Source organism: Salvelinus namaycush, chromosome 8 (genome assembly GCF_016432855.1).
Source record: "Salvelinus namaycush isolate Seneca chromosome 8, SaNama_1.0, whole genome shotgun sequence".
Taxonomy (NCBI): Eukaryota; Metazoa; Chordata; class Actinopteri; order Salmoniformes; family Salmonidae; genus Salvelinus; species Salvelinus namaycush.
In genome coordinates, this window is record NC_052314.1 from 35225358 (window position 1) to 35249716 (window position 24359).

Sequence of the window (24359 nt, forward strand, 5' to 3'; positions counted from 1 at the left end):
CATGTGGAGATGTTTGAAATGTTATGCCAACACAGCAATGGCTACAACTGGCTTTAACCGCTGCACAAAGGCACTGGAAACACCATAATTGTGTTTAAAGGAGAGGGAAAGAAAGAAGAGAGGAATGAGTTGAAACGAAAGAGTTGAAAAGAAAGATTGCAAGCCACTACACATGGCCTGAAAGGAAGGAGAAAGAAGAGAGGAAAAATTGGAGTAGAAAGATTGCAAGCCACCACACATGGCCATAGCAGGCAGGTCGTATGGTGTGGCTTCTGCCTCCCACGCGACTGGCAGGGAATGCACAGTCTGTAATGTAATGTTTAGTTTGTATAGTTTAGTTCTGGTATATCTGTGCTCTAGGCCCTCTGATGTTTGTTTGGTTTAGAGGGGCCAGGGGATCCAGGTGGCAAGTGATCGCTCGTGGACAGGGAGGAGAGCCCCTGACTGGGCTGCAAACCCTCCATGTCCAGGGTCACTTTCCTGGGCCTGCTGGTAGGCTACTACAACCCTTACATCACAGTCAGTTAGCTCTAACTAAGAAACCGTACGGTCTTCTCTTCATGTTATAACCGCATAGTACAGTAAACACTCTCGAAAATGGCCACACGCAAACATACACAGTGCACAATACACAAACACATCACATTAATGAATGTAGCCAATTTAGTTTTTTTCCACTTTATTTTTATATCTTGAGATTTTAGAGTGTTCTGAAAATATTTTTAACAAGGGTGCATTGACTTTTCAATCTTAGTCAGGTACAGTACCAGTAAAAATGTTGGACACACCTACTCATTCAAGGGTTTTTCTTTATTTTTTTTTTACTATTTTCTACATTGTAGAATAATAGTGAATACATTCAAAACTATGAAATAACACATATTGAATCATGTAGTAACCAAAAAAGTGTTAAACAAATCAACATATATTTGAGATTCTTCAAAGAAGCCACCCTTTGCCTTGATGACAGCTTTGCACACTCTTGGCATTCTCTCAACCAGCTTCACCTGGAATGGTTTTTCAACAGTCTTGAAGGAGTTCCCACATATGCTGAGCACTTGTTGGCTGCTTTTCCTTCAATCTGCTGTCCAACTCATCCCAAACCATCTCAATTGGTTTGAGGTTGGGTGATTGTGGAGGCCAGGTGATCTGATGCAGCACTCCATCACTCTCCTTATTGGTCAAATAGCCCTTACACAGCCTGGAGGTGTGTTGGGTCATTGTCCTTTTGAAAAACAAATGATAGTCTCACTAAGCACAGACCAGATGGGATGGCGTATCGCTGCAAAATGCTGTGGTAGCCATGCTGGTTAAGAGTGCCTTGAATTCTAAATAAATCACTGACAGTGTCCCCAGCGAAGCACCCCCACACCCTCACACCACCACCTCCATGCTTCACAGTGGGAACCACACATGCGGAGATCATCCGTTCACCTACTTTGCGTCTCACAAAGACACGGCGGTTGAAACCAAAAATCTCACATTTTTGATGAAGAGGCGACTCCGGGAATGCTTGCCTTCTATGCAGAGTTGCAAAGAAAAAGCCATATCTCAGACTGGCCAATAAAAATAAAATATTAAGATGGGCAAAAGAACACAGATACTGGACAGAGGAACTCTGCCTAGAAGGCCAGCATCCCGGAGTCGCCTCTTCACTGCTGACTTTGAAACTGGTATTTTGCGGGTACTATTTAATGAAGCTGCCAGTTGAGGACTTGTGAGAGATGTCTGTTTCTCAAACTAGACACTCTAATGTACTTGTCCTCTTGCTCAGTTGTGCACCAGGGCCTCCCACTCCTCTTTCTATTCTGGTTAGAGCCAGTTTGCGCTGTTCTGTGAAGGGAGTAGGACACAGCGTTGTATGAGATCTTCAGTTTCTTGACAATTTCTTGCATGGAATGGCCTTCATTTCTCAGAACAAGAATAGACTGACGAGTTTCAGAAGAAAGGTCTTTGTTTCTGGCCATTTTGAGCCTGTGATCGAACCCACATGCTGATGCTCCAGATACTCAACCAGTTTTATTGCTTCTTTAATCAGAACAACAGTTTTTGCTAAATGGTTTTCTAATGATCAATTAGCCTTTTAAAATGATAAACTTGGATTAGCTAACACAACGTGCCATTGGGACACAGGAGTGATGGTTGCTGATAATGAGCCTCTGTACGCCTATGTAGATATTCCATAAAGATTCAGCCGTTTCCAGCTACAATAGTCATTTACAACATTAGCAATGTCTACACTTTATTTCTGATCAATTTTATGTTATTTTAATGGACAAAAAAATAGCTTTTCTTTAAAAAACAAGGACATTTTTTAAGTGACCCCAAACTTTTGAACGGTGGTGTATATGCAAATAAAAGTGTTAATCTCCCTAAGTCTGAGGGTGGTTTAAAACTTCCAGACCTGGAATTGTATCAACTCGCCACCAAAGACTTTTACTTGCGACATATTTGGGACAGCAGGTAGCCTAGTGGTTAGAGTGTTGGCCAGTAACCGAAAGGTTGCTAGATCGAATCCCCGAGCTGACAAGGTAAAAATCTGTCGTTCTGCCCCTGAACAAGGCAGTTAACCCACTGTTCCTAGGCCGTCATTGTAAATAAGAATTTGTTCTTAACTGAGTTAAATAAAGGTTAAATAATTTTTTTAAATATTGTTTAATGCACTAAAGTGGAAAAATGGGTGCATATTGAAGATGCGCATGTACTTCCCCAGAATCTTTTAATGTGTCTATTTTCAAAGCATTAAGCTAAGAACATTAACAACTTCATAGTTAAGAACACTATAACAATATGGAAGACAATTAAACGCATTCTACAAGTACCAATAATTCACCATATTCCCCTATATTCCCCTATGGAACAATCCTTGGAAAGCTTTTCAGAATTCACCGATATATTAGCCCACATGTAAAACTAAAGGCATAGAAACTGTAAATGGCTTGGTAATAGGAAATGCCATTATTTCCATTACAAAATAAAAAAGCCATTTTGGACTGACTAATGTAGACATTTTCAAATACATGCAAATTAAAAGTTTTTATATCACAAAATGTTGATTTTAAGTCTAAGACATCAGAGCAATGTTGAGGGAATCCTATTTGAGTCAGAAAAGGGTATAACTATGATAAGTAAGATATACAAAACCTTGCAGAGAGAGCCTATCCAACTGACAATCTATTAGAAAAAATATATAAACTATTGGAACCAAGACTTAAAAATAACTGATATTGGCACATGATGGAGGGTGTGCTGGAACATAACTAAGGAAATTACAGTTAACTAAAATGTACGTTTAATCCAGTATAAACAAATGTATATTTATTATACAAGAGACAAAATTCACAAATTTTACAGTACAACTGCGGAGTCGTATTAAGTGTGATTCAATAATTCATGCCTTCTGGGAGTGCTATAAATTCAAAAAGTAATGGGTGGACTTAGAAAGTTGGCTGTCAGAAGTTTTACAATGTAAATGAACTTTTAGCCTGTCTATCTGCATACTTCAAGACATGGCATATGAGGGTGCGTTGAGATACCAAATGGGTTGGACCATACTTTTCTTGTCAATCATTTTGAAAAATGTCTACTTAACTGGAAATCAAATTATCCTCCATTGTTAAGAACGTGGAAGAATCAAATGCATTATTATTTCAATATTGAAAAGGTGTGGGTGACAGAGGAAAAGCAGAATAGCTCAATTTGAGGCCATATGGCATAGTCTTACAATCACTGGAGATAGATGCAGTAGGAACATGTGGGTTTGGGCAGCTTTGGTATCGTTGATGTTTGGGTCTGTCTGTTTTTCTTTTGTCTATATGATTATATTGTTTGAAAAAGTATTTTTTTTTAAAGGAAGTCCTCTTGTTGGTCTGCGAAACACTTCCTGGTGATGTCATCAACGTGTTCCTTTTTATTTTGGTCCGCATGCTACAGAGTAACAAACGCCGTCCTAGCACCGTCCAAGCCGCGATGCTCGAGTGATCATTTCCGGAGTCAGGACTGTAACTGCTTATTTTGAGTTAGCCTACTGAACTTGAGCAGAGTTTCTCTCAGCGTATACGTATGTGCTTCCTGTCCGTCTGTGTAGAGCAGAGCAGCAGAGCCGATACATGTTAAAGCAGGCTTTGATACTTTGCCAGCTTTGGAGGTCAGGGAATAACTGAAGAGACTGAGAAAGTTCTCTTTTACTCTCTCTCAATCTCTCTCTCTGTTTCTCTCTCACTCTCTTTCGAGATACATATGTACAGTTGAAGTCGGAAGTTTACATACACCTTAGCCAAATACATTTAAACTCAGTTCTTCACAATTCCTGACATTTAATCCTAGTAAAAATTCCCTGTCTTAGGTCAGTTAGGATCACCACTTTATTTTAATAATGTGAAATGTCAGAATAATAGTAGAGAATTATTTATTTCTGCTTTTATTTCTTTCATCACATTCCCAGTGGGTCAGAAGTTTACATACACTGAATTAGTATTTGGTAGCATTGCCTTTAAATTGTTTAACTTGGGTCAAACGTTTTGGGTAGCCTTCCACAAGCTTCCCACAATAAGTTGGGTGAAATTTGGCCAATTCCTCCTGCCAGATCTGGTGTAACTGAGTCAGGTTTGTAGGCCTCCTTGCTCGCACACGCTTTTTCAGTTCTGCCCACAAATTTTCTATAGGCTTGAGGTCAGGGCTTTGTGATGGCCACTCCAATACCTTGACTTTGTTGTCCTTAAGCCATTTTGCCACAACTTTGGAAGAATGCTTGGGGTCATTGTCCATTTGGAAGACCCATTTGCAACTAAGCTTTAACTTCCTGACTGATGTCTTGAGATGTTGCTTCAATATATCCACACAATTTTCCACCCTCATGATGTCATCTATTTTGTGAAGTGCACCAGTCCCTCCTGCAGCGAAGCACCACCACAACATGATGCTGCCACCCCTGTGCTTCACGGTTGGGATGGTGTTCTTCGGCTTGCAAGCCTCACCCTTTTTCCTCCAAACATAACGATGGTCATTATGGCCAAACAGTTCTATTTTTGTTTCATCAGACCAGAGGACACTTCTCCGAAAAGTATGATCTTTGTCCTCATGTGCACTTGCAAACCGTAGTCTGGCTTTTTTATGGCGGTTTTGGATCAGTAGCTTCTTCCTTGCTGTGCGGCCTTTCAGGTTACGTCAATATAGGACTCATTTTACTGTGGATATAGATACTTTTGTACCTGTTTCCTCCAGCATCTTCACAGGGTCCTTTGCTGTTGTTCTGGGATTGATTTGCTCTTTTCACACCACAGTACGTTCATCTCTAGGAGACAGAACGCGCCTCCTTCCTGAGCGGTATGATGGCTGCGTGGTCTCATGGTGTTTATACTTGCATACTATTGTTTGTACAGATGAACGTGGTACCTTCAGGCGTTTGGAAATTGCTCCCAAGGATGAACCAGACTTGTGGAGGTCTACAATTTTTTTTTCTGAGGTCTTGGATGATTTCTTTTGATTTTCCCATGATGTCAAGCAGAGGCACTGAGTTTGAAGGTGGGCCTTGAAATACATCCACAGGTACACCTCCAATTGACTCAAATGATGTCAATTAGCCTATCAGAAGCTTCTAAAGCCATGACATAATTTCCTGTAATTTTGCAAGCTGTTTAAAAGCACAGTCAATTTAGAGTATGTAAACTTCCGACCCACTAGAATTGTGATACAGTGAATTATAAGTGAAATAATCTGTTTGTAAACAATTGTTGGAAAAATTGCTTGTGTCATGCATAAAGTAGATGTCCTAATCGACTTGCCAAAACTATGGTTTGTCAACAAGAAAATTGTGGAGTGGTTGAAAAACGAGTTTTAATGACTCCAACCTAAGTGTGTGTAAACTTCCGACTTCAACTGTATAAATGTAATATGCCACATAGCAGACGCTTTGTAAAGCGCCAAACAGTGCGGTGAGTACATTTTTATTAAGTGTGTACATGGTCTAGGAAGTCAGTCCACAACCTGTGCATTGCTAGCGAAACACTCCGTTACTCCGTTACTGAGCCACACCGTTACCAGAAGCAGCACGAGCACTTTGAAACGGAAGGGTTTCGAGAGGTTAATTGACGTTAACCTTTCATGGTGATCAAACTTGCAGTTTCACCCTCCCTCTCTTTCTCCCACTTCTTTCCCATGACAACCCATCTTTACCGATCGGCACTGAGATAGTTCTGCTCTGTGGCGTGTGTGTGTGTGTGTGCTTGTGTTGTGCATGTGTGTGTATTTATCCCCTCGGGGCTCAGTGTGTTCCAGTACAGTAGAGGCTGGGTGGGCGGTGGGTTTCATTTTAGAGTTTAGTTTGTGTAGCCCACGGGTCATTACCACAGATCAAACCTTCCTAACAACTTCTGGGACCTCCAGGGGCGCCCAGGCGTCACACACTGCTCTTCCCATGCCCAGGCCTTCCTCTTTGGGCACGGCCTGGCCTCACGCTGACCCCGCTGGAGGACTTTATACCAACACGTCAAGTTACCTTTCACCTTATTACATTATAGAATGAAGTTCTTGTTGTTTTGTATAATGTAACTGGTGAATGTTCTTTCTTATTTGAGTAACTATGTACAGTTGTAAGCGTTCCCTCTAATTCAGTGTTGATGTAGATTGTTCAAGCTCCAACTTTATTGTCAAAGAGGGAAATGGGTTTTGCAGCATAATAATACATGCCTTTTAGCACACACTTAACTGAAAGTGACTTAGTCATGCATGCATGCATACATCTATTTTACATATTGGTGGCCCCGAGATTCAAACTCCACAATCCTGGCATTGCAAGCACCATGCTCTACCAACTGATCCATACAGGGACCACTGCATGATCTTACATAGGAGACATAAAACATACATTTGAATAGGGTTTCCTTAGTAATCTCTTGTATGTGTGTGTTTTCTCCCCCAGGGGTAAGGTCCCTCTGAAAGATCTGGAGGCATTGTTTCCAGGTGTGAGTGGAGAGTTCACCAGCGAGAACTTCTCAGCTACTTGGTACCTTATCGAGAACCACTCGGTCACCAGGTAGGTCGGACCAACCAATATTTTTTTTTACGGCCTCTGGGTCTAAGAGACACAGCCAATCAGACAGCACTCCTTCCCAACTACAGCGCCTTCAGAAAGTATTCACACCTCTTGACTTTTTCCACATTTTTGTTGTGTTAAAAGTGGATTGAATTGTCTTTTTTTTCTCTTTTTCTCCGATCTACACTAAATACTCAAATGTCAAAGTGCAAGAATATATATATTTTTAATTATAAGATTAATGACAAAACACTATCTGGATTAGATACAGTAAGTTTTCAACACCCTGAATCAATAATCACCTTTGGGTAAGTCTCTAAGAGCTTTGCACACCTGGATTGTAATATATTTGCCCATTATTATTTTTTTTTACTTTTCGAGCTCTGTCAAGTTGGTTGTTGATCATTGCTAGAAAGCCATTTTTAAGTCTTGCCATAGATTTCCAAGCTGATTTAAGTCAAAACTGCAACTAGAACACGTTGTTGTCTTGGTTAGCAACTCCAGTGAAAGATTTGGCTTTGAGTTTTAGGTTATTGTCCTGCTGAAAGGTGAATTTGTCTCCCAGTGTCTGACGGGAAGCAGACTGAACCAAGTCCAGGTTCTAGGATTTTGCCTGTGCTTAATTCTGTTCTGTTTCTTTTTGTCCTAAAAAAAACCTCTCTAATCCTTTGCCGATGACGAGCATATCCATAACATGAAGTGTGGGAGTCAGTGAAGTGTTGTGTTGGATTTGCCCCAAACATAATGCTTTGTATTCAGGACAGGAAGTTCATTTCTTTGCCACATTTTTTGCAGTATTACTTTAGTGCCTAATTGCAAAGTTATTGCATGTTTTGGAATATTTGTTCTGTACAGACTTCCATATTTGGACTCTGTCATTTAGGTTAGTATTGTAGAGTAGCTACAATGTTTTTGATTCAACCTCAGTGTTCTCCTATCCCAGCCATTACACTCTGTAACGGTTTTAAAATCACCATTGCTCGGGTTTTATTCCTCTCTGGCAACTGAGTTAGGAAGGACGACTGGGTGTATTGATACACCAACCAAAGCGTAATTAATAACTTCACCATGCTCAAAGGGATATTCAGTGTCTGCCTTTTTAAAAATTGTACCCATCAACCAATAGGTGCCCTTCTTTCCGAGGCATTGGAAAACCTCCCTTATCTTTGTGGTTGAATTTGTGCTTGAAATTCACTACTCGACTGAGGGTCCTTACAGATAATTGTATGTGTGGGGTACAGCGATGGTGTAATCATTCAAAAATTTTATTAACCACTAATATTGCACATTAGGTCCATGCAACTTATTATGTGACTTGTTAAGCAAATCTTTACTCCTGAATATATTTGGGCTTGCCCATAACAAAAGAGTTGAATACTTATTGACTCAAGACATTTCAGCTTTAAATGTTTTATTATTTGTAAACATTTCTAAAATCAAAATTCCACTTTGACATTGTGGGGTATTCTATGTACACCAGGGACACAAAATGTACATTTTAAATTCAGCCTGTAACACAACACAATGTTTCAAAAAGTCCAGGGGTGTGAATCCTTTCTGAAGGCACTGTAACTTCTTTATGAACGTCAGCCCAAACAACTACTAGTCACAAACATACACATGAATCCTAGATGTTTTCTTTGTCAGCAGCATAGTTCAACTTTTGAAACTATTGCTGTGACTTGAGACAAGAGAACCTTTTTAATGTTGTCTTTTACATGGTTCTCAGCCCTTCCAATCTATCCCCTAACCCAGAGACAGATTTAGTCTGTAAACAAATACAATCTACCTCCATTCCTTCTTGATCTTTGACCCAACAAGAAAACGTTGGACATGTGAAGGAAGTGTCCTTTCTCTTGTTGAACTCTAACCCCTGGTCTTTGTCATATTAGGACAGTGTTTGTCAGCCTGTCTGTCAGGTTATTATTAGTCTATCCTGGTTTCCTTTCCGTCATGGTTCCCCTCCAACTAACCCCAGTCTAACGGTTGGATCCTGCCGAGTCCTGACTAGCTACTGCAGAACTTCAGGGTCCGTTGGGTTGTTTTTGGTTGACAGGGCATGTGTTTCTTCCTCCAGAGGAAACCTCCATTCACTCCCAGGAGACACACACACACACCCTCCTGCGGACACGCAAGCTCACACTCACTCAGGCACGGCGCACATGCACTCTGTTCCACACACAAAAGAATACGCACACACAACTCCTCTGACTGATGGTACCCCCCCCCCCCCCTCTTTCTCTCTCCCCCCTCTCAGTTTCGACCAGTTGCGTATGGCAGCCAGTAACCTGAAGAAGCAGGCCACTAAGAAGAATGAGGGCAGTCTGGCCTATGTGAAGGGAGGCCTCAGCACCTTCTTCGAGGCTCAGGATGCTCTCGCAGGTAAGATACAGTACACCAATACTACACAGAGAGTGTGTGGTACACCGTACGCCACTACTGCACAGAGAGTGTGTGGTACACAGTACGCCACTACTACACAGAGAGTGTGTGGTACACAGTACGCCACTACTACACAGAGAGTGTGTGGTACACAGTACGCCACTACTACACAGAGAGTGTGTGGTACACAGTACGCCACTACTACACAGAGAGTGTGTGGTACACAGTACGCCAATACTACACAGAGAGTGTGTGGTACACATCGTACGTGTGTTATTACACCGAGAGAGATGTTAACACTGTTAAGATATTGAATGTAAAATTGTTACAGGGTTGACGGAACTTGGCTCTCATGATGCAGGTAAGAGTTTGTCAGGCTCGTGGTGTATTGCGGTGCGTGTAAGACTAAGCCAGGTATGGTTCGGGATACGGTTAGTAGTCTTTTGCAGTGGGCATGTAATCTAATGACTGAGTTAACACCCAACCATTTCTCAGAACTCTGGTGTGAGCGTGTGTGTGTGTGAGCGTGTGTATCATCACACGGCCGTGCGGTGGGTCTAGCAGTGGTTGATTACAGTGGAGTGGTGCTCTGTGCTTCAGTGTACTGCAGTACGGCTAGCCAACCACATCACGCCTAATTCACTTTCATTAAAACCACGTCAGCTCTCAACTGTCAATCACACTACTTGCACGGTAGCAGGCACAGGCAGGGCCATGAGGCAATCTGTACTGCTGCGCTGCTGCGTCCTTATAGACAGCAGGTAGCCTAGTGGTTAGAGCGTTGGGCCAGTGAACCGTAAGGTTGCTAGATCAATTTCCCGAGCTGACAAGGTAAAAATCTGTCCTTCTGCCCCTGAACAAGGCAGTTAACTCACTGTTCATAGGCCGTCATTGTAAATAAGAATTTGCTCTTAACTGACTTGCCTGGTTAAGTAAATGTTAAAATAATACATGTGAAAAAAGAACCTTAGAGTGGAGTGTGCTGATTTGCATTACACAAATTATAATTGTAATTGTACACACTTACATTTGCCTCTCACTATACACACAAACACACGTACGGAACATGCACATACTGGACAGACACGTTTACTAATGCACACGTATACTGACCCCCACCCCACACACACATAGCCTTTATGATCCACTCTGTGAAACCTCTGAGGTAACATTGTGACTGCTGTCGCTCTGCCAGTTAGTTCAGTGAAATCAATTGTTCAACTGTATCATTCATATTTTTGTCTGTTTACTCTTATTTCCCCTCATAACCACTCAGTTACTTCCCCTTACTATTTATATGCCTCTGTCATTATTATTATTGCTTTCCTAATGTAATGTTTGTGCCCCGGTAGGAGCGCGGGGGGGTCCGAGGCAATGTTTTCATTGTTGGCAACTGAATCTAAATAAATGGAGCAGGGCCACACAATGCAGGCAAGAGTAATCGGGATGATAACGGTCCTAACGTGACCGAGGGGAACAATACAGACCCTTTCTCACGTTCACTATACTAATCATGCCCAATATGAACCCAATGGGAAGCACAAGTCCTCAGTGACCCAGGAAGTAGTGCTCGTTGATGGACTCCAATGACCTGTGAGTCAGGAAGCAATGGACCATAAGATGAAAGTCAATTGACCTTTGATATTAGGATGTACTTCACTGTACAGGTTTGAGAGTATATTCTGACTCATTACAGTATTTAGTCCTCTGATTATGGCTGTTTTTAGAAGGATGCTTCTCAGAGGCCCTGTTTTGCTTGGTTATAAAGAATATCTGAGTGCTAGCCCAGCATATGGTAAGGGTAAGCTTTAGTAATGTGCCAGAGCCAGACGGCTCTAGGCGGCTCCAGCAGTCGCTCATTGCCAGGCCCAGTTAGCACAGCTGTCTGTGTAACTGTGAATCCTTTCTTTGTCTCTCTCTCTCTCTCTCTCTCTCTGTCTCTGTTTGGCAGGTCGTCTCAGTTGTAGTCATTCCAAATTAGCTACTCCTTAGGTGTTGCTGTACAAATTGAAAGGGGAAAAAAAATGACGCGTGTGTGTTTGCATGCGTGCGAGTGTGTGCACGTGTGTGTGTGTGCTCTGTGGTCAGAATGTATTGCATTAAAAGTGGCACGGTACTAATTGCTGTTTAGCCTGTGGTGCTTCCAGCTCACTCAATCACCGTTTTAATGCCTTTACTTTTTGTCTCCTCAGTTTATTTTCTCTTCTGCCTGCATGTGAGAATTTTATTTATGGCTATCGTAAAAGCCTGATGTTTTATTGATAAGAGCGAGTAGGGGACTGGGGATCGCAGTGTGGAAATGAGGAAGGAATGTCTCTGCGTGGGCCAAATCTGGAAAATTTAAATGAGTTCTGTTCAACAACAAAATGGTTCAAACAAGTGGTGTGTTTTGAGAATCCATGGGTTTCTTCTCTTTCTCCTGTTCTCTTTCTTGGCTTTCTCTCTCTTGTCCCGCCCTCTCCGATCCTCAATCTCACCTCATTCGTCTCCTCCAACAGAAACCGAGACGTGTATGACCACGGATGTCTCTCAGTAATAATGGCCTTTGTGTTTCCCTGCTGGGCTTCAACACAGTTTAGCACCAGCCGCTAAATGGCTAACCTCACCCTCATCCCAAAGCACATTTATATTACAACCTCATAACACCCTTATTACACTGTTCCCCTTCACTGTTTGACTGACGCTTGTACCTGCAGGGTACGTGTCTGCATTGAGGGGTTACATGAGGTCGCAGAGGTCAAATTACCTTGAAGTCTGGGGTCACCCATCCAGTGGGCCAGGAGCTGGGTAAAAAAGAAAGTGAAGGAACAGTTCTCTTAAATTGTTGTGACCCAGACAGCTTGGTGAAAGGCATAGGGGTTCATAGTCATGCTAGGGGGCTGTTTGGTTAGGCTGATCCCCTGACAAATTGAACCATGTTCCACAGGGGTCTTCTGAGACCTGGCTGACTGACTACCTGGCTAACAGACTGATAGAGAGGCAGGGGGTTTTTTGGGGTGGGGGGCTCTGAAAAATGTACACATTTTAAGTTTTTTATTGTTGTGTGAAAAGGAAGTGGCCCTGCAATACAGGAAACAGACTACCGCTACCGTGTTCCAAAATCCAAGATTTCCCAGGGCCGTATTCCCAACGCTCCGAACCTCCGACTCGTCTACAGCAGTCGGGAGTCAAAACATCTCCAGCTTTAGAATCAGTGGGTTCCAGGAAGCTGAGTGGGGCTGCCTGCGTCTCTTCCTCCGCTGCTCTGTGTGTGTGTGTTTGTTTTATCCGGCGCCTGACGGGGTGTTTAGGTTAGCCGTGACGTCATAGCCACGGCAGCGAGAGTGCGTGACAGACGGAGAGGACTCACAGCTGGCAAGGGGGCACAGGGTTCTCTGCGGAGACGAGAACCAGAACCCTCAGGCTGTGTGTGTGCAATGCATGTGCGTACTCATCAGTCCTGTCCCCCTATAGATATGTCTACAGAATCAGGCCAATCCTTTATAACTGTGTTGTTTAGACCGTACAAAGACTTATTGTAGACTTCTCTCTTCTCTACTCTATCCTTTTCAGAGCAGAGGCAGATGGCATTCTTCTTCCATAAAACCTCTGGTCTCCCTGTTTCTGCTTATAGGCTAAGTCTATGGTTCCTGCCCTGGTTCTCTGAATGTCCTCTACCAGACCATGGGACTGGTGTTCTAGCCATTATTCTTGCTGTGGTGGTCCAGTGATGCTTGTGCCAATTAGGCAGCCATGATATGATGGCATGTTTGATATAGTGCATTCGGAAAGTATTCAGACCCCTTGACATTGTTTGTTACAGCCTTATTCTAAAATGTATGAAATTGTATTTTTTTCCCTCATCAATCTACACACAATACCCCATAATGACAAAGCAGAAACAGTTTTTTCAAAATTTGTGCAAATATATTATTTTATTTTATATATATTTTATATATATTCAGACCCTTTACTCAGTACTTTGTTGAATCACCTTTGGGAGCGATTACAGCCTTGAGTCTTCTTGGGTATGACGCTACATGCTTGGCACACCTGTATTTGAGGAGTTTCTCCCATTCTTCTCTGCAGATCCTCTCAAGCTCTGTCAGGTTGGATGGGGAGCGTTGCTGCACAGCTATTTTTAGGTCTCTCCAGAGATGTTCGATTGGTTTCAAGTCCGGGCTCTGGCTGGGCCACTCATGCATATTCAGAGACTTGTCCCGAAGCCACTACTGTTTTGTCTTGGCTGTGTGCTTAGAGTCGTCGTCCTGTTGGAAGGTGAAGGAATCTCTGTACGGCCGCTGAAAAACATCCCCACAGCATGATTCTGCCACCACCACACTTCACGGTAGGGATTGTGCCAGGTTTCCTCCAGACATGACGTTTGGCATTCAGACCAAAGAGTTCAATCTTGATTTCATCAAACCAGAGAATCTCTTGTTTCTCATGGTCAGAGTCCTTTAAGTGCCTTTTGGCAAACTCCAGGTGGGCTGTCATTTGCCATTTACTGAGGAGTGGCTTCCGTCTGGCCACTCTACCATAAAGGCCTGATTGGTGGAGTGCTGCAGAGATGGTTGTTTTTCTGGAAGGTTCTCCCATCTCCTCAGAGGAACTATAGAGCTCTGTCAGAGTGAACATCGGGTTCTTGGTCAACTCCCTGACCAATGCCCTCCTCCCCCTCATTGCTCAGTTTGGCCGGGAGGCTAGCTCTAGGAAGAGTATTTGTCATGCCTGCTCCCGCTCCCCCTCTCTGGCGCTCGAGGGGCCCATCATTACGCACACCTGTCACCATCGTTACACGCATCAGCGCTTCATTGGACTCACCTGGACTCTATTACTTTATTGATTGCCTCCCCTATATCTGTCACTTCCTCAGTTTCTTCTCCATGTCTACATTAATGTCGTTTTGTTCCTTGTCCAGACGCTGTCCTTGTTTTGTTTCATGTCCATTATTTATTACATATTCACTCCCTGTACTTGCTTCTCGTCTCCTAGCGTCTGTCCTCACAGTCTTGGTGGTTCCAAACTTCTTCAATTTAAGAATGATGTAGCCCACTATGTTCTTGGGGACCTTCGATGCTGCAGACATTTTTTGGTACCATTCCCCAGATCTGAGCCTCAACACAATCCTGTCTCAGAGCTCTACAGACAATTCTTTCGGCATCATGGCTTGGTTTTTGCTCTGACATGCACTGTCAACTGTGGGACCTTATATAGACAGGTGTGTGTGCCTTTCCAAATCATTACCAGAGGTGGACTCCAATCAAATTGTAGAAACATCTCAAGGATGATCAATAAAAACAGGATGCACCTGAGCTCAATTTTGAGTCTCATAGTAAAGCGCCGCCTTATCTCAGTTCACTGGTCACGATGGCTACACCCACCAGTAGCACGCGCTCCAGCAGGTGTATCTCACTGATCATCCCTAAAGCCAAAACCTCATTTGGCCGCCTTTCCTTCCAGTTCTCTGCTGCCTGCGACTGGAACGAATTGCAAAAATCTCTGAAGTTGGAGACTTTTATCTCCCTCAACAACTTTAAACATCTGTTATCTGAGCAGCTAACCGATCGCTGCAGCTGTACATAGTCCATCGGTATATAGCCCACCCAATTTACCTACCTAATCCCCATACTGTTTTTATTTATTTACTTTTCTGCTCTTTTGCACACCAGTATCTCTACTTGCACATGATCATCTGATGATTTATCACCCCAGTGTTAATCTGCTAAATTGTAATTATTCGCTCCTATGGCCTATTTATTGCCTACCTCCTCATGCCTTTTGCACACATTGTATATAGATTCTCTTTTTTCCCCCTACTATGTTATTGACTTGTTTATTGTTTACTCCATGTGTAACTCTGTGTTGTTGTCTGTTCACACTGCTATGCTTTATCTTGGCCAGGTCGCAGTTGTAAATGAGAACTTGTTCTCAACTAGCTTACCTGGTTAAATAAAGGTGAAATAAAAAATAAATAGCAAAGGGTCTGAATACTTATGTAAATCATGTATTTCTGTTTTTTATTTGTAATACATTTTAAAAACCTGTTTTTGCTTTGTCATTATGGGGTATTGTATGTAGATTGATGAGGGGCAAAAATGTATTTAATACATTTTAGAATAAGGCTGTAATGTTACAAAATGTGGAAAAGGTCAAGGGGTCTGAATACTTTCCAAAGGCACTATAAGTGAGGTTCAGGAATACCTCAGCCTCTCTCTGCCTCCAGCCTCCCGTCTGTCAGAAGGAACATACCCACATTTATTTACAGAACTGTCTCTCCTCCTCTTTTTCCTTCCCTCTTTCCTTCCCCCCCCTCCTCTTTCCCTTGTCAATTTCTCTCATCTCGTCCGCTCACCCTCCCCCTTTCGACCCTCTCTCCCCCTCTTCCGTCCTCTATCCCTGTTCTATCAATAAACCCACACTGCCCCTCTCAGCACCCAGCTGCCTAACTACAGCCACAATTTATTTGTTCATGTGAGCAGCCCTGACGCGCGCTCTCTCTTCTCTCTCTGCCTACCCTACTCTCTCCCTCTCTGAAATGAATATCTTTCTGGTCCACATGTTCAGATCTATTCTGACCTCCATCTCCATTTCCTCTCGTCCTCTCACCTTTTACATCCTCTGCCTTTCATCTACTTCTCCTTGCCTTACCTCACCAGCATTATGTCCTACTCAGTGTTGATATTGGAATGTGCACCCTGCAGATCTTTCTTTCTTCATTAGCCTTGTATAGTCAAGCTGACACTAGCAGCATCCCTCTCAGCAGTAGAAATAGTGCTCTCCAGTCTTTCAGCTATCCTCACCCAAGTATTATTCCTCCAAATGATAAAACATTAGAATTTGCAAATTTCCTCCAGACTCTGTCTTTGGGTGCAGAGTGTGTACTGTCTATGCTCCATTTGGAACCGTCTTTCTCCTAGAATAGATTAGTTTCCAGTTGGGGTCTCCAAAACAACTTTGATAGTAGGGAAAATACTCATTTGGAGTGGATTTTGGGTGGTACTGCTGATTCGGTCAAGCCAGGTCAGGTGTATTGATGCAGTACAGTTATTGTGGTGACCGGGTCAGGTCAGTGGTTGGCGTGGGAAAGCTTGAGAGGGAGGTGTGGTCAGAGTCTGACAATAGTGTCTGTAGATGGAGGGTCACGCAGGTTACCTCTCATCTACCAATGGGGCAGAGAGGCTGTTTATTGTTTTACCTTTGGTTCCTTAAATTGAAAATGTTCCAGAATCTCAGAATTAAGCATGTTAGATTGAGCAGCAGAGGCACTCTGTCTGATTTGTTATTATAGAACACACAGAGATCTTAAAATAACTCTCTCTGTATTTCTGTCTTGTTGAGTATTTCTCTATCCCTGATTATGTGCCTCTTTAATTCAGCTATTTTTCACTGTGTATATTTTTTTTTTTTTTTTTTTTTATTTAACCTTTGTTTCGAGTAGGAGTCATGCTGATACCAAGGTCTCTTTCTCAGATGAGCCCTGCATACACATCAGTACCAGGCCTGTCAAAGTTAACGTGTTAATAACGCGTCAATGCGTGACATTATTTTATGCGTAAAACATTTTTAAGCCGTTATTCGCACCCCTGTTTCGTCACCACACAGACCATTTGAAGCGTAACAAACAACACGCTCTTTGCAGTGTGCACTCGTCTTGGTAGCGCTGTCTGTCTCTATTGTGGTGCTTAATAAACATCCACTATGCACTCAGCTTTGACCAACAATTTTGAAGGAAAACTTACAGAAAGTTCAACCATAAACACATTCCTAGGCGTTTCTATAGATAACAGAAAAAAACGGAATTGGCACAGCATTAGCTAGTTAGTTATGCTAATGTTAGCTAGCTAGCTAACAAAAATAATATTTACAATGCCATGGCTGAATTCGTCTTCATTCAACTAACTTAATCAACAAACTACATCATACCTAAAAACACTTTATTCTATACGTAAAAATGTTAGCATGACTCGCATGGAATGTAAATCACGATTATCAGCCAAAAACCCGATTCCAACGGACTTTATTCAATTAGCTAACTAACCCTGCTTTTAAGAGGCCGAAAAGCTGTTGCATACTGTTTTGTTTCAACAATGGTATGTGAAAAGACCACCAAATTCAGTTTCATGAACTGCCCAAGTACAAGGTTAGGCGGACATCATTGTTTCATGCTTGATGATGATGTGAAGTTGTGGGCTCCGGTTACTCTATACATGTATGTGTGTTCAAACACTTAATCCGCGGTAAATTGCTTTGTATAAAGCTTGCTAGTTCGCTTGTAGTAATGACTAGTGAGCTGTATCTGTCCAAATAACAGCTATAATATTCTTCTGCATTTGGATATTTATGCAAACTTGGAGATTCCACCAACTAGGTGTAGATATCACCATAGGCTACTTTGTTTTGATCCATTTGGTAGGGTTGTGTCCCCAGTTAGTCTCCGGAAAGTTGAAAGGACATATAGGCCAAACAACTCTAGACCGTTCAAGAGTAGGCAAAGACTGGAAGTAGTTACGCGACATATCTCAGACAAGCGAATTAGATTGAGATTAATTTCTCTCGCTAACATCAGCTAACCGGCGAAAAAGCTATGGGGAAACAAACCGTGACGTAAGTATAAGTGTTAGCAGATCGGGTAATAAATTAGTGGCAGAGTAAGTATCATACAAGTAATTTGTTGTTGTGACAGCCAAGTATTTTAATAACGACACTTGATGCTGCTGAAAAAGTTTATTGAAACTACAAAAAAAGTGTCAGTAGTTTGTTTAGGATGACGCCAAAGTTAGGCTAATTACATGGGAGTAACGGGAGTACCCTACTCGGGGGTGTGGTCACGTTAAGCCACGCCTTGCCGTATGTATCTATTCTAGTATTAACAGTTTGTGACTAGTGCACGTTGAAGAACATGGATAAGTAGCCTAGGCTCGATCTAATAGCTGTATATTTACATGAACTCAGATTTGGCTAATCTGTGGAATTCATGACCTTGTTGGACAGATTTAAAAGCTGTTTGTTCTTTGTAGCCATAGAGACAGTTCTTTTTTTTGTGTAGTCAACCCTCCAATTAGAAATTGGGAGAACACTTAGTTAGAATGCCTAAAGCTTTAAGTGTGTGTGTGTGTGTGTGTGTGTGTCTGGCCCAACGCTCTTAACCACTAGGCTAACCTGCCACCCCTATTCCACAGGTAAATCTGCTTTTCATTTCTTTGCGTCTTACTTAACTCTGAGATCTCCAGAGTTAGCCATCCCTGAGACCGGGTCTGGTATCTCCTACGTCTATAAGTTAACAATGAAGTAAGGTACGATGGAAGTTAATGCGTGCAGGGCTTTATAAAAAAAGAGAGCGCAATGCATCGATTTACGAGATTTCTAAGAGGGCCAGCCTACTTTGATTGAACTGAGCCGTTATCATCACAATCTTTCACATAATTGAATAAAACTGTATTGTTCTGTTGCAGCTATACACCAGAGGTTGGAGTCAGACGGGACAGAGAGGGTGGAGGGCTCCATGACACAACGCCTGGAGAATGTTCTCAACAGTAAGCATCTTTCATCCATCTATACAGCTATCTGTTCATTCATCCAAATTTCCATCCATTAATTTATCCATCCTTCTATCCATGTACGAATGATCATCTATCAACCCATCCATCGACCAATCCACCATCCATCTGCATTTCTCTATCTTGCCACTTCTTGCTATTATCATGTAGTGTGAGCTGAGCGCAGACATCATCCCAGGTGCCATTGGTTAATATCCTCTTTCCACTTCTGTCTTTATTGGAAGTTCAATTACTAGGACGTTTCTTTACAAGCTCACACACACACTCTCTCATACACACACCACGCCGCGTGTGTTCGTTCTTCCCTGTCTGGAGAGTAGATCTTCCAGCCGGATCCTCTGTCCGCCCCTCTCATCTCATACATGATAATGCGTCTCCTACCTATCATGGAGGGTGAATAAACGGAAAGGTTTCCTCCGGGTTGAAGGTTAATAAACCTCTCAGCCGGACGCTGCTTTCATCCCCACAGCGCCTCGACCCAAGACCCCTGTCTTCTTCCCATACACCCCCTTAACCTCCACCCCGCCCGCCACCCGCCCGTCAAACCCTCAACCCATCAGCTAATCACAAACAGCCCCTCGAAGTATCAAACACATGACATCTCGTCAGTCAGAGCATAGAGTCGGGAGCAAAGTGTTTTAAATCTCAATGTTTTTCCTTTTGAGATTTGGTGGGGTTGGCGGACGCCTGGCAGGCTTTTTTTCTGATTTAAATTAGCGAGTCCTTGTTTTTCTTTTTTTGCCTCCACTTCCGAGGCCACCCAAGAAGCAGGAGAGTACTAATGGCCCAGAGAGAAAAAGAGGGACTAGAGTAAGAGATAGCTGTCATACTCCTTGACTCTTTTTCCACCCCTCTAAGTTCAGATAATATAACACACACATGCCATCACCACAGAGGAAAACCAGGTTCTCTATGTCAGAGAGATATGTATTAATAGTGAAATATTTTTTTTTATCCTTAACTTTTTCTTGATGTCTGTATTACTCACCCTCTCTCTCACGCTCGCTCTTTCTCTCCATCTCTCTCCCTTCTCCCCTCTTCTCTCTATTTTCTCCCTTTTATTCCCCTCCCCCTTCTCCCTCCACCCCAGGAGCCAGTGATACAGCAGACACTCTGTTCCAGGAGGTGTTGGGGCGGAAGGATAAAGCTGACTCAACGCGGAACGCCCTCAACGTCCTGCAGCGCTTCAAGTTCCTCTTCAACCTACCGCTCAACATCGAACGCAACATACAGAAGGTATACACTGATTGTGCAAAACATTAAGAACACTTTCCTAATGTTGAGTTGCATCCCCCCCCCCCCCTTTTGCCCTCAGAACAGTCTCAATTCATCAGGGCATGGACTCTACAAGGTTTCGTAAGCGTTCCACAGGGATGCTGGCCCATGTTGACTCCAATGCTTCCCACAGTTTTGCCATGTTGGCTGGATGTCCTTTGGGTGGTGGACCATTCTTGATACACAAGGGAAACTGTTGAGTGTGAAAAACCCTGCAGCATTGCAGTTCTTGACACACTCAAACCAGTATGCCTGGCACCTACTACCATACCATATAAAAATCCTTGTCTCCTCCCCTTCATCTACACTGATGGAAGTGGATTTATCAAGTGACATTAATAAGGGACCATGGCTTTCACCTGGATTTACCTGGTCAGTCTATGTCATGGAACACATGCACACCTCAACCTGTTGCTCAAACTCCAGCCCGGCATCCAGAAGGTGGTGCTAGAGAAGCTAGAATGCCAAAGTGTCGTGTTCATGTCCAGTGCACTGTACACACAAGTGTCTCCACGTATGAAATAAACCCCTGTCAAATAAAATATCAATAAACATTTTTTTTTATTATGAACCATTTGTGATATTGTTGTCTGTGAGCTGTCTTGAGAATTGTATGTGTTCTCCTTCAGGGAGATTATGACGTGGTGATCAATGACTATGAGAAAGCCAAGTCTCTGTTCAGCAACACGGAGGTCTCGGTCTTTAAAAAAGGTAGGGTGAACTGAGCTTCTTGGAAGAGGGGTGATGTCCAGTTTACTGTGCTGTCAACAAGAGTAATGACAATGTTCTCTCCTGTCTGTGTGTAGTGTATGCCGAGGTGGAGACGAGGATCGGGGCTCTGAGGAGTCTGCTCCTGGACAAGCTACTGGAGACACCTTCAACCCTGCATGACCAGAAGAGATACATACGGTCTCACTATGTTTACACATACTGCACTGTAGAGGGTTAGATGTCACGCAGTGCAAAATTAGTAATGTCTTTATGGTTTTAGTGTATTACATTTCCCATATTCGTTCTGTTCTTACTTTCTGTCTCTGGCTCATTGTTTGCCTCATCTTTAGGGCTGGCACGTTAATTTTATAATTGTGTAACGGACCGTGTTACCATGGATACGGACTCAACCGCACGCCGGCTGCAGCCATCTTCAGTGAGCTGTTTGTTCCACAACACAAAACCCTAAAACTGCGTCCTCTCTAGACATTTTTTGAATTTTGTGTTGTGGAGCAAACAGCGGACTGAAGATGGCTACCATTTCCGTGGTAACATGGACTCTTTACAGCGCGATGAAACGTGGTTGCTTATTGTTTCAGCAAGGGGTTGTAGCAAACAAGTCTTCATTTTATTTATGTTTTTTTTACGTTATGACGGTTATTTTATTTTCCTGACGGTCTTCCCCCGTAACTCTACAGTGACCGCGGTCATTTGGCAGAAAATGTACTTTTAAAATAAATCTTTCTTAATGTCTTGTTCTTTCTCCTCTCTCTCACTTTCTCTTTCTCGCTCACTTCCCTGTCTCTCTCTATCCTTGTTCCTCTTTTCCCCTTGGTCTTGTTCTCATTCTCTCCCTCTTTCTCCCCCTTTCCCTACATCCTGCATAGTTGTGGTCTTGGCTGGTTTATTATTGCTCAGACTGACTCGTCAGAACGAGAGAGTGCAGCTCTAGACCACAGCAGCCATCTTTCATCCTCCTACATTACATTATAGCTAGCTAGCTTTAAACGCCCACCATACCCCCAGTTTACCTTACACACATTTAAGGGGACTAGCAGGCTGTGTTGGGGGTGAACTTGCTGGTTGGCTGGCTGGGGGGGCTATGGAGGGTAGGCTAAACCAGACCTGGGTTTTTACATAACATTTATATTTTAGTAATTTAGCTGTGGCGTTACTGGTGACGCGCTTCCAATTTCTGACTCGTCCTCTCTGTCGCAACTGACACGGGAACTTCTACAGACGTGTTAAGCTGGCGCATTGGTACAATGTCTACAGAGACTAACCACATATCACAGTAAAATGGTTCCATGTATGTTCTTTTAAATACTGTGCTTGATTGAACTTGCCTGGTCAAATTTAACCAATAGAATATTCCCCAAAGTGTATACCAAAACCCGCCCATCTGGTACTCTAGGCAATGAAATGTCCAAAGTATTTGGAAATACTGCTTGAACCCAGGTCTTGTGGGGGCATGCTGGCTGGCTAGGGGTTCAGAGGGATCTCCTGTAATGAGGAGCAAATTAGTCTGGTCTGCCTGCTATGTGATGAAGCCAGCCCAGAGCCACAGTCAGTGACTCAGACTCATTTGTGATGATCCCACAGAGTACCGAGTGCAGCTGTACAGGGAATGTACTGGGGAAGAGGACTGTGGGTATGGGATGATGATTTTGGGGAGGAAGTTAGGCTGAGGGAGATCGACGGCACAGGGTTTAGATTTTAACGGGTGTCATATTGAAGTGCTGTTTACACCCATTTCTCACCTGAGTGTGTCAGTATCACCTGTGAAGTGCTGTGCCCACATTTTCACCCTTGCCTGTGTGTGTTCCTTCCAGGTACCTGTCTGACCTGCATGCATCAGGGGACCCTGCCTGGCAGTGTATCTCCGCCCAGCACAAGTGGATCCTCGGACTCATGCAGAACTGCAAGGAGGAGTTTATCAATTGCCAGAGAGGTGAGTTAAACACACACACACGTTATATCTATGTATACATGCACGCACACACACACACAAACACACACAGATTCACACACACGCACGGAAGATAGAAAGAAAAGCCCCCCGTTTTGCAATTTCAGTCAGACTGGTTAGGTTGCCATTTGTCAACACGCTCCCTCCTGTCATCTCTCTTGGTGTTGGACTTGGGTTTCAGGGCCCGACATGTTACAGTACACACACACACGCACACACAGACACTAGGCTGCACAGATGGATTGGAACAATTAACCCCAATGATGCTGTTTCTCTGTTAAATCAGTACCAAGAATAATGTGAATGCGAAACTGTCTGCTCAGGATGAGCAGTAGAGACCCATGCTCACACATATGCACAGACACGCACACACAAATGTACATATCACCCCCCCCCCCCCAAAAAAAATGCTAGCGACCCCTGTTATTAAGAACACCTGCTCTTTCCATGGCAGACTGACCAGTTGAATCCAGGTGAAATCTATGATCCCTAAGTGATGTCACTTGTTAAATCCACTTCCAAATCCAATGTAGATGAAGGGGAGGAGACAGGTTAAAGAAGGACTTTTAAGCCTTGAGACAATTGAGACATGATTGTGTTTGTGTGTCATTCAAAGGGTGAATGGGCAAGACACAATATTTAAGTGCCTTTGAATGGGGTATGGTAGCAGGTGCCAGACGCACCGGTTTGTGTCAAGAACTGCAATGCTGCTGGGTTTTTCACGCTCAAAAGTTTTGTGTATCAAGAATGGTCCAGCACCCAAAGGACATCCAGCCAACTTGACACAACTGTGGGAAGCATTAGAGTCAACATGGGGCAGCAACTCAATATTAGGAAGGTGTTCTTAATGTTTTGTACACTCGGTGTCTATATAAGGGTGTGCATAGACAATATGGACATTATTGTTCTAGTTATATAGGATGAGCCATGACTAGAATACAGTATATACAGTGGGGAGAACAAGTATTTGATACACTGCCGATTTTGCAGGTTTTCCTACTTACAAAGGATGTAGAGGTCTGTAATTTTTATCATAGGTACACTTCAACTGTGAGAGATGGAATCTAAAACAAAAATCCAGAAAATCACATTGTATGATTTTTAAGTAATTCATTTGCATTTTATTGCATTGCACTGCCACAGGTGATTCTAACATGTATTGTCTCAAGGAGTTGAATACTTCTGAATATTAACATTACATGCTATTTTGTGTATAAAAGTATGTGGACACCTGCTCGTCAAACATCTCATTACAAAATCATGGCCATTCACATGGAGTTAGTCCCCCCTTTGCTGCTATAACAGCCTCCAATCTTCTTGGAAGGCTTTCCACTAGATGTTGGTGGACCATTTCTCCGGGGACTTGCTTCCATTCAGCCACGAGCATTAGTGAGGTCGGGCACTGATGTTGGGCGATTAGGCCTGGCTCGCAGTCAGTTCCAATTCATCC

General features: G+C 43.0%; 1 protein-coding gene across 5 annotated transcripts in view; it reads left to right on the top strand.

The window, feature by feature from the left end:
- The window catches only part of LOC120052634 (exocyst complex component 2-like), an 88815-nt gene that overhangs the window by 30121 nt on the left and 34335 nt on the right, over positions 1 to 24359 (top strand). For all 5 annotated transcript variants that reach the window (XM_038999668.1, XM_038999666.1, XM_038999669.1 and 2 more), the window contains exons 5-11: positions 6920 to 7033; positions 9291 to 9415; positions 18850 to 18930; positions 20045 to 20190; positions 20859 to 20940; positions 21036 to 21138; positions 22773 to 22891. In XM_038999668.1, the coding sequence (XP_038855596.1) occupies positions 6920 to 7033; positions 9291 to 9415; positions 18850 to 18930; positions 20045 to 20190; positions 20859 to 20940; positions 21036 to 21138; positions 22773 to 22891 (770 nt within the window). The remainder of the gene's footprint in view (positions 1 to 6919; positions 7034 to 9290; positions 9416 to 18849; positions 18931 to 20044; positions 20191 to 20858; positions 20941 to 21035; positions 21139 to 22772; positions 22892 to 24359) is intronic.